Genomic DNA, 11,139 nt, shown 5'->3' on the forward strand with positions numbered 1-11,139 from the left:
AAACTACTAGGCCATTCAGATATGATCTAAATCAAATCCATTGTGATTATACAGTGGCAGTGACAAATCGACTTAAGGAGTTATATCTGGTAGACAGAGTACCTGAAGAACTATGGATGCAGGTTTGCAACTTTGTACAGGAGGTGGTGACCAAAACCATCCCCAAGAAAAAGCAATGCAACAATTCAAAGTGGTGTCTGAGGATGCCTTACAAATAGCTGAGAAAAGAGGTGAAAACACACGTTTGTTAATACAAATACAGCATTGAGAGAGAGAGAGAACTGTCCGACTAGATACCCAGCATAGTGATTTCAGTGATTATTACATAACCCCCCCCCCACCAAAACCAAACATACACTTTGATGTATTTTTAAAGTATGTATAAAATGCTTTGGAATAGATTGAGGCCATGTGTCCCCTTATTTCTAGGGAACCACTGACTCCACACAGTGATAGGTCATAAGCAAGGAGACTCAGACTGAAAGTGAGACCAGAAGAGTCAACTAAAGCTGTTACAGAATTGATGAACTTCTAAAAGACTCTCACATTGGCTGCAGCCCCAGCAATTGAGAGCAACCAGCACCACAAGCAGGGTTAGTTAACCTCCAACATTACTACTGTGACTGCAGAAAATGGACTCATTTCCTCACTCATGTATTTTAGTGCAAAATCTCATCCGATAAAATCATTAATCTGTTATGATTCCTAGCACTAACCTCTCAGGTTTGATTTTTTTTTTTTTATTGGATGGTACCATGGAGATGGGATGCAGAAAGTCACTGGAGAAATATAAGGAGAGATTTCTAACAATCCACTTCCTTGGTTTTGTAGAATTGGGAAAGTAAACCAGACAGGGGCATGGCAAAATCAATATATACATTTTTAATAGAGTTGTTTTCCTTACTGACGTATCTTCTTTTCTGAAATAGCTTTCCACATGAGAAAAGGAACTGCTTCCCAGAGTCATTATCTCGCATAGAAGTTACTTGTAACTTTAAAACCGAAGAATTTTTCCAAGTGGCGGGGAGGGACACGGAATGTGCCTCCTAGGAACATGCAAAGGTTCTGATGGTCATGACAGATAAGTTTTTCTGATGTACAAGTGATCTCTGGAAACAGTCTAAGGTGGTCAAGCTAACTGGTAGTCTTAAAAAATTAGGGGAAATTAAAAAAGACCACTTAGAAGTAGGTAACATTCTAGTCCATTCCACACCTGTCTTGAGTCCAGAGGGCTTATAGGTCCCTGTCACTCTTCTTGAGACCGGACTATTGGTGACAGATTGCACCCAATCTCTACCTGAAAGAGCTTCCCTGTTGGCTCAGATGGTAAAGAACTTGCCTGCAATGCGGGAGACCTGAGTTTGATCCCTGGGTGGGGAAAATCCCCTAGAGAAGGGCATGGCACTTGGCACCGCATTCCAGTATTCTTGTCTGGAGAATTCCATGGACAGAGGAGCCTAGTGGGCTACAGTCCATGGAGTCACAAGAGTTGGACATGACTGAGTGACTAACATTTCATTTCATTTCTACCTGAAAATCATAGATGCTGTGAATGGCACGCCTTGCATGGCCACCATACACACAATGATGTGCAACCGCCAACATGGCTTGCCTCTCTCCTTAGTGATATATGTTCATGCAATTGTGTTTTAGAGCCCTGGGAAAACTCAAGAAGCCCTTCAAAGTTCACAGTGCAGAGGCCAATGGTGTGATGACTGTGAAAGCTTAGGACTCATCAGAGAAAGGGCCCTATAAAGATGTACCGTACTAGTATTGCAATGATCATAGCTATTCTTTATTCTCCCCTCCATTCTCTCCTTCCTGTGATTACAATTTCAAAAGATCAGTAGAGCCAGAAGCTGTTTTTTGCATCTTGATTTGGAGATGGCTCTTCAAAAGTTATGGAGGAAGAGCTTCTAACAGGTTCTTCTGCACAATCGAGTCCGAAGGTTACAGTAATTACTGAATTACTGCCACCTGTTAAGAGTGGGACATGGAGGGCTTCCCTGGTGGTCTAGTGGTTAAGAATCTGCCTGCCAATGCAGGGGACACGGTTCAATCTCTGGTCCAGGAAGATTCTACATGCCCTGGAGCAGCCTGGACCTGTGTGCCACAACTATTGAGCCTGTGTTCTAGAACCCAGAAGCCAAAACTACTGAGCCTGCCTGCTGCAACTAGTGAAACCCGCTTTCCCTAGAGCCTGTGCTCCACAACAAGAGAAGCAATGAGAAGCCTGTGCACTGCAAGTAGAGAGCAGCTCCCGGTCCTTGCAACTGGAGAAAACCCCACACAGCACGGAGGAAAACCAATGAAAAATAAAGAGCTTCCAGGGCTTCCAAGCCTGCCCTTCAGATCTTCAATCGTTGTCTGCATGTCAGGGTCAAAACAAGTGATGAGTCACGAAAGAGAAAAGTAATTATAATAGTTATAAATACAACAGCAAAAGCAGTTATCATTTATAGAGTACTTGCCACAGGTCCGGAATGGTATTTATAGACATCTTAGGTAAGGTAAGGTGGTGTGGATCACTGGTTAAGAGTAAAGGCTCCGAAGGCATTTTGCCCCATTTGAATCTGAGCCTCGGCCATAGGCCATACTACCTATTTGACCTTTGGCATCTCGCCTTTCTATGCTTCAGCTTTCCCATCAGGGAAATGGGGATAATAACAGGGCTTATCTTATGGGTGCTTATGAGGATTAAAAGAGCTCATGCACGGAAAGTTCTGAGGATGGTGCCTACACAAACAAGACTGAGGGGTTTTTTTGTTTGTTTTGTCCTACTGCAGATATAATTAATATTAAGGACACACAGATTCCTAGTATGTAAAAAGACCTCCAGTAACTGTTTGAGGATGGTGGAAAATGTGAAGATAAAATTTCATGGCCATTTTAAGAAGCAGTAACAAAATGAGCCACATGAGAAGTAAGCCTGTGCAGGGCACTGAGCTGCCCACTCCCCCCCCCATTACTGAGGGCAGACGTGTGGGTGGACAGACAGGTGGGTACAGGTAAGGTTAAGCCACACTACAGAATTTTAACTAGACGCACATGCCAACCTCCTCCCCCATCTCCAAGATAGGGAGAAACACTGGCGGTGAAATGTGGACCTCTCTGAGACCTGAACAGTAAGATCCTGAAAGGTAGGGCAGTCACCAAATCAGACATTCAAGAGCAAGGGCTCACCTTCTCCAGATCACAGAACTTATGAAAGGCTATCAGTGCTGAATTGACTTCCCTTGTGGGGAACAATACTTATATCCCTAACACTAGCAGCCATTCAGAGACTCACAGACCACCCTCTGAAGCCCACTCACAAAGCCCAGATTAAGAAGCTCCCTGTCCCTTCCTGGTCTTCCTAGAGTCTAGGCTGTCTCCACGATTACCCTTAATGGGACCACAATCTCCACCCCATCACTCCCAGACCCCTACTAGGTGCCTCCCTTCATGCCCCTCACCAAAGCAAGTGTGCAAAGAATAGCAAACATTCAACTCTGGGGGCCCTTCTGGCTATGGTGTCGGAGAATACCCCAGGGATGCTCTTGAACCCTCTACTTCTCATCACTCCTGACACTGACTGACTTTCGCTCAGAGCCAGTCTTTATGCTGCTATCAGGGCCTCTCCTGTGTGATTCCAGGGAAAACTAGGAACCCATTCTCCCACTCCCAAACACACAATACTTTTCAATAATTATGCTTATATGTGATTAAGAACTTCTTTAGCTTCAAAAGATTTTATCTCAATAGAAAAGTGACAAGCAAGCTGCAAGCTACCTATATTTTTAGGTAAGCTTCCTTGTATGTCCTTCCCTCCCCCCAAACAAACTAAACAACTTGAAGACCAAGACCACATCCCTTATTCCTTAATGTCTCCTCAACATTTTATCCAGAGAGGGAGTAGGTGTTCCATACACATTCGCATTCATATTGGTTTATATCATGGTATGAAAAGCAGAGCTAATTTCATGAGGACACTAGATATTAGTACTGGGAGAGTGAGGATAAAGGGTACTGGGAATCCTGGGAGCAAACACTGTTAACTTCACAATATTGGCAAAAGCCCTACCTGCTATGAACTACAAATGAAGGTCAGTACCAAAAGCAAAAGGGAAGATTCATTAGGCTAAAACAAAAAGTCATGTTGGTATGGGCCAGAACTGAGGTGGGAAAAAAACAGTACTACTGGAGAGATTTCCTGAGAGGTGGAAAAGCCTAAATCTTAAGATAACTAATGACAGCAAATATTTTCAAATGTATTGGGCTAAAATCCTGGAGTACTAAGAATTATCTAATTGGTTCTGTTCTATTTGTAAACATTTTACAGAATAGATTCCTAAAATATTGAGGATTACCCTACACAGAGAGAGAGAGAGAAAGAGAGAGACAGACTGACTGATTTACGTTTGAAGTGAATTAAACAGTTTTGTCTCATGGTTTTCACTCCTAGTGAAACTGCCAGCGTATTCAGTACAGCCTCTTGGATGTCTCCACTGACAGGTAGTTCTCTACTTCACAAAGCAATCTTCTCCACTGGGGAACAGTCCTTGCATAAAACTGTAAGATTCCCATCAGCAATACTGAAAAAACCTGTAGTCACAGCATTCTTTAGAACTTCACAAAAGCTGTGTGAGTTAAATTTTATTCACGGGAACATGTACTGTGTTACATCAATTTATTACATCCAGTAATGCAATTGGAAAGAGAGATCAAATGTTAAAGGGATGTTTATAGAAAACATATTTACATTGAGAAAAACTGCCCAGCAATATTTTTGCCTTTAGATTTGAATAAGAGGTGGACTTGATTTTACTTTAGCAGAGGAAGAACTACACCCAGGGACAGGAGAGGAGATTTTTGATCCTCTTTCCATGGAGGCCCCACACTAAGCAATAGAAGCCTTCTGGGAAGGAGCTTTGAGCTGTCTAGCTTTGGGAATGGACTTTGATCCCTGAGCATCCAAGGATCTGATTTACATTTATCCAAACCACTCTCCAATCCCCATGTACGTCAGAACTTCCAGACTGTTTTCTCTTTCAGGGAAGGGACTCAAAAATTGTCTGATTAGGAAGTGAGTAGCCCAGACATTTTCTAGCTCTTCACAGTCCAGGAATCCTGATTAAAGAGACCTTCACTTCACTCCTGACAGGTGAGTGCAAAAAGTGAGTGCAGCACCTTAGCAAGCATCTGGCCATCTCTGATGTCAGCACGAATGCCCACTACCACTAAAAGAGCACACTTTGAAACCCTCTGTCAAGGCCAGCCAAACGTTTAGAAAGTAAACTCTTTATTATTAAACATTAACATCTCCATCGACGCATGAATGTTCTGGAACAAAACAATCCTGCCCACTTCTTGAACGCCTGTTATTAGAAGGAACACTGTGAATGTTCCGTGCATCTTGCATTTGGGGGAAGAAGAGACTCTGCTGAACCAGAAGAATCACATTTTAAGAATCTATACACAGAATCCTAACCTGAAAGCCTCATACGGAACTTGTGAAGCACTTTGTCAAAGCTAAGGATCACCACTTACATGACACACCAACTTCCAATGCACTGGTTCACATATTTTAATTATACCTTGGTCCTTCAAGGAGCCTGCCCCCAGCAAACAGAGCCAGACTAGAAAAGTAAATATGTCTCAAAACACTTAGCCCAACATGAATTGGACAGCCTCTCACAGGACTCCGGATGGTGAGGGACACAAATGTTTGCCCTGCCGGTCTGCGACATAAAAACCAAGGCCAGTCGCAAAGCAGACAGGCAGGGCCACCGGCTCTGGCCTCCTGGACATCTCATAGGCAATCCCCACAGTGGTTCTGAAACCTGCTGCTCTTGCGAATAATTCAGAGCCTGATTACCCAACTTTTTTCCAGCTCCGATTCTGGCTCCCTCTATCTCTAACAAAAGAGGCACTACAGTTAGGTATGTCGAAATAATTTCTCCTCTGCTCCCAAGTTTCTTGAAACGATTAACATATGTAACAGCACAGAACCCGTGCACAGCCGCGCGGGAGAAACTGACGCTTCACACATCTGTCAAGACTACCTTCAGGCCCCACCTCCGCGATTGCAACATTCGCCGATAGGCATCACAGTTGTAAAATGTACAATAAGTTCCCTCACCGGGTCCGGAGCCCAGTGTGCGCGCAGAGGAGCTGACTATAACTTTGCATTTTGATTGTTCAATCATTGTTATTGGCAGGCTATACTGGGCTTGCAAAATGCGTTGGAATCTTAAAAGTCCCTTCCCTGCTTCGCTGCCCTTCAAAGACAGAAGACTCCAGGGGTGCTTCGAGGCCTCCCGGGGCGCGCGCCCGCTGCGGTCTCCGGGGAGCCCAGATCGACCGAGGCAAGACTTCGTTAGCCATCTCAGGCCTGGGGGTGCCGCAGTGACGCGGGAGGGGCAGCTGCGGCCGTAAACTCGGAGTTAGGCTCAATCCCCTCCCCTTCTCCCCTCCACTCCCGGCAATCCGGGAGCGAAGGGCCCGGGCGCTCTGCCAGAAAGGGCGCGATTTGCTCCTGTTTATCAAACCCTTATCGGTGCCCCGAGGTGGGAACCGCCGCTTTCGACCAGCGGATACACGGTTTCTGGCTCCGGTCCCGAAGTCGGAACACGAGTAAATCGACCCAAGCACTGAGCTCTTCGGGCTCCCAGGTTCGAAGCCGGTCACGCTCGCCCATCGCGGCTGGGTTCCTCATCTCCGAACCACCGTACAACCCCCCAGCAGCTGATCTCCGGAGGCTCAAATCCTTCAGCCGGCCCAGCACGCGTTCGATTACAGTTCCCCGCACCCCAGCCCCGCCAGCCACCGTCGAATACTGGGCGGAGAGCTCCAGCCCGCTGGGGCGGCACGAGTGGAGGTTGAGAGGAAAGGGGAGCCAGGCTGCAAGCCGCGCGCGATGGCAGGAGGCAAGGTGATTCCCACGTCTGAGCGCCACGCCGTGCGCTCTCACCCTCGCCGGGAGAGGGCAGGAGGGCAGTGAGAGTTGGCCTCCGTTGCCTCTCACCCAGTGCCGAGAGGCTGGCGAGGGCAGGCGGGCATATCGTGGCTGCCCTTCTCTGTCCTCTTGGGAGAGAGACACCGGGACCTGCCGGGAGTGCCGGGTGTCGCCATCCCCTCCCCACACGCGAAGACAGCTGCTTTCGCGAGGCAGCCGGGCCCACTAACCACTCTCCCGCCGAGGCAAGCTGCGGGATCAGGAAAGGGACTTCTTCCAGCTTCCGTGGGGTCTGGAGCCCTGGAGTGGGTCCCTTCGCTGAGCCCTGGCAGCTCTGCCGGGGCCCGTCCCAAGCGCTGCATTCTGCAACTGCCCCTTGCCAGTTCCGGGAGGCAGAGCGGGCAGAGTTCATTTAGAAGGACCCCACGGGTCCCGAAGAAAAGAGTGGATGCTGCCCCTCAAGTGGCCGTGAGAAAGTCGAAAGTTGATTTGAGCGAGTCAACCAAGAAACGTTTCAACACGCTGGCCGCGTGAGTTTGGTGCGGGGTTTGGAGAGGGGTGGATTTTGGAAGGTACCTCGAGAGCACCTCCGACCTCTAGGGCTATTTCCTGGCTTCGTTGTCCGCTCAGATTCCCGACTCCTTCGGGCCACAGAACTCTCGACCGCGAAGCCGGAGCGGCGCGTCGCCAGACTGGACACCTGCGCTCCCCTGCCAAACCTTCCAAATCGTCCCTGGGTCCTCAAAGTCCCCTCGGCGCTCTTCTCCCAGCGGCGGTCCCGCGGAGCCCCGCCACCCGCACCCCGGACCAACTCCCCTACCGGCTCGGACGCCCGCTTACCTTTTCTTCTCCTTGTCAGCTGTCATTGTCGCTGGGGCCCTTTGAGGCTCCGAGCACCTGAGCTCCAGGGCCGGCGCGGGCTGCAGCCGCTACTTTCGCTGTGGCCCTAGCCCACTCCTCGAGGCCCACGCCGATGTGAAAGGTGCCAGGTGCTCGCAGGTCCCGAGCGTCCGCACGGTCAGGTGGAAGTTGCGGGCGGCAGGCTTGGTGCGGGGGAGGGGGGGTGGAGAACGGTGACGGGGAGGAACCTGTACCGGGAGGCGGGGTCGGGAAAGGAGTGGAAGGACGCTGTCAAACGCAAAAAAAAAAAAAAAAAAAAGTGGGGGGCGGTGGGCAGCGAGCAGGGGGCTGAAGTTTCTTTTTCCTTCGAAAAGGAGTCAGGAGTCCCTTTTCTGGGTTTTCAAAATACAAGAAGTGGCTTGAAAACGACTGGAGTTGGCAGAGTCCGGGGCCGGGCAGACGCGGAGGCTGAGATGACCATACAGTCTCAGGACACTGCCGAGGATTGTACGGCCGCCTCAGGAAAGCTGGGGCGGGAGGCGGCAGGCGCCGGTGCTGTGCGTCGGGCCGCTCCCGAATGTCGGGCTCGCGGGGCGGTCAGCCCACTTTAAAAACTCCGGCGGCCGGCGGGGGTGGGGAGGGCGCGAGGGGCGCGGACGCAGCGGGCGGGGGCCGGGGGGCGGGCACGCGCAGGCAGGCAGGCCCCGCCCCCGTCCGCCCCGCCCCGCCCGCGCCGCGCGCCGGGGCAGCCTACGGCGTCCCGGCCAATCGGGAGGCGCGGCCGCAGCCTGTGCCCTGACCCCGGCCCGCCCCGCTGCCCCCGCGGTCTGCTCAGCAGCGGCCCGCCCGCCCCGCCTCCGCCCTCTGCGGTTAGCGAAGTTGTTTATGAGGTCGGCTGGGTGGCGGGAGGTAGGTGGGACTCCGCACCGAGGAGGCGCACCTTGATGGGGCTAAGCGGCAGCGAGGACTGGGTTTGCGGGGGGTGCTTGCAGGAGTGGCTGTGCTCCCGTAAGCCCGGGTCCTCCCACCTCTGCCCTGTCCTTGGGACCCGGGCTCAACCGCGAGCGCCCAGGGTCCCGCGCTTCATAGAGCCATCGGCGATGCCGCGCTCCCGTGTCCCTCGCCCTGCTGCCTGTGCTATCGGGCCCAGGTCGGGGGGTAATTCCGAGGTCTCCAAACGCTGCGCTCGGTCTGGGCGATGTGTTTTTCCGGCAGAACGCAGCTAGCTTAGCAGCCCCGAAAGAGAGAGGCAGGGAGACCAATCACTTGTGCCTGTCGGATCTGGGGAAACAGTGCAGTGAAACTGAATTACTGTTGCCTCTGCTCTTCTCTTCCTTCACCTGGCACGTCTGTTGCCTGCGGGGTTGCGCCGAGCTGGAGGGGATGCCTGATCGAAGGTCCTTCGGGCGGTCTGGCTTGCCTTGCCCAGCTCCCAACACCTGGCCACCACCGCCCGGGTCCGGGCCAGTTCAGAACTGGAGAAGCAGTCTGGCTCTACGGCGTGATTTCGGGATAAGAGTTGACAGCGTGTCCTCAAATCGCATAATTTCAGGGCTGCCCAAGGTATCTCCGCGGTCCAGTTGAATCCCTGGTAACGAAAAGACTGCAGGTGTAGGGAGATCAGAGGTCCAGGGGCCGTCAGAGCCCAAGGTTTTCCTGCTGCTCTTTCGGCGCTGCCAGGGACCCGCACCCGCTGGGGATCCTCTGCTCTGTGCTGCCGCTGACTGCTCTCCCAAGAATCCCACCCTATTCCCTACCTACATGGCAGCGATCCAGCAGGGATATTTCTGGAAGGGACCGGGAGGATTTTAATCTTTGAAGCTCATTTGAGAGGGGCGCACGGGCTTCACAGGTGTGAGCTGAAGAGAAGAGAAAGCAAGGGTGGCGGAATTGGTCCACCCTGGGACCCTAAGCCTTGCTGTTCATTTCCCCCCTTAGCTTCCCCACATTTTATACAAAAATAATCTGCTGTAAGGCACCTTCAGTATTGTTAGGCTAAGTGAAATAAGCCAGTCACACAAAGGCAAATGCTGTGTGATTCCACTCTTGAAGTTTCTAAACTAGTCAGATTCATAGAAGAAACAAACCAGAAGAGGGTGGTGTGAGGGATTCATGTTTAATATGTATAGAGTTTTAGTTTTGCAGGATGAAAAAGTTCTAGACGATGAACAATGTGAACATATTAACAATACTGAATTGTATGCTTAAAATGGTCAAGGGGGTGTTTATGTTTTTTAAAACATAATACAAAAAGGAAATATCAAGAAATAAGATACATAAGAAGAGTTTGGTATAAGTTCGTGTCACCACCAAAATACAAAATAAATGTGTTTTCCCCCTGGCAACCTGTAAGAGGGGTGGGAGTACTTTTCAGGAGCTTTTGGAAGGGACTGGAAAGCGGAATAGGCATAGGTGTAAAAGCCAGCAGAGAACTGGGGAAACAGGCGTATTTTCTCATTTTCCTAGGGTTGCTGAGTACTGTGCACACAGACATTGAAATCAAATATCAGGCCCGAAGTTAGGAAATTCAAACAAAAAATTGCAAATCCCTCTAGGGAATCTTTTCTTGGTGTTGGTGGGTTTTAAGTTCAGTTCAGTTCAGTCGCTCAGTCGTGTCCAACTCTTTGCAACTCGCCAGGCCTCCCTGTCCATCACCAGTTCCTGGAGTTTACCCAAACCCATGTCCATTGAGTCGGTGATGCCATCCAACCATCTCATCCTCTGTCATCCCCTTTTCCTCCTGCCTTCAATCTTTCCCAACATCAGGGTCTTTTCAAATGAGTCAGCTCTTCGCATCAGGTGGCCAAAGTATTGGAGTTTCAGCTTCAGCATCAGTCCTTCCAATGAACACCCAGGACTGATTTCCTTTAGGATGGACTGGTTGGATCTCCTTGCAGTCCAAGGGACTCTCAAGAGTCTTTTCCAACACCACAGTTCAAAAGCATCAATTCTTCGGTGGGTTTTCAGAACTAGTTAATTTCATATTGGGCTTCTCCAGCCAAAGGATTGGTGAGACACAGTTCTCCATTAATTAGCAGTAAGCTTATTCACCTTACTTGGGACTGGAGTGGGAAAAGAAACAGGTACTTTGATGACTTTCAGGTGCCCAAAGCCTTGCATTCCCAGAGCAAGGAGAAATCTCTAAGTCTTCAGCTGTGCTTGCCAGTAGCAAAGTGACACCTCCAACCCAAAGAGAACATTTCAACAAGGTTGAGCTTATGAAATTAACTTATGTTAAAAAAAAGAAGAAGAAAGGTAAAGCATCAGATAAGAACACATCAACCATATTAACAGATCCTTCTCATGGCCAGCCTGCCCATCTTTCTAATCAGGATTTTTTGCCCTCTAAGTGAAAGGTCCCA

The 11,139-nt window shown here is 49.9% G+C and overlaps 1 protein-coding gene across 1 annotated transcript in view; it reads right to left on the minus strand.

Annotated features, from left to right (window-relative positions):
- EPAS1 (endothelial PAS domain protein 1) overlaps positions 1–8,359 on the minus strand; it is a 92,217-nt gene extending 83,858 nt beyond the window's left edge. The window contains exon 1 of the mRNA XM_086327128.1: positions 7,778–8,359. Coding sequence (XP_086183254.1) covers positions 7,778–7,803 — 26 coding nt within the window. The 5' untranslated portion in view covers positions 7,804–8,359. The remainder of the gene's footprint in view (positions 1–7,777) is intronic.
- Between the last annotated feature and the right edge of the window lie 2,780 nt (positions 8,360–11,139).

Source organism: Bos grunniens, chromosome 11, assembly GCF_055505025.1.
Source record: "Bos grunniens cultivar Pamir isolate PY7600 chromosome 11, Bosgru_T2T1.0, whole genome shotgun sequence".
NCBI lineage: Eukaryota > Metazoa > Chordata > Mammalia > Artiodactyla > Bovidae > Bos > Bos grunniens.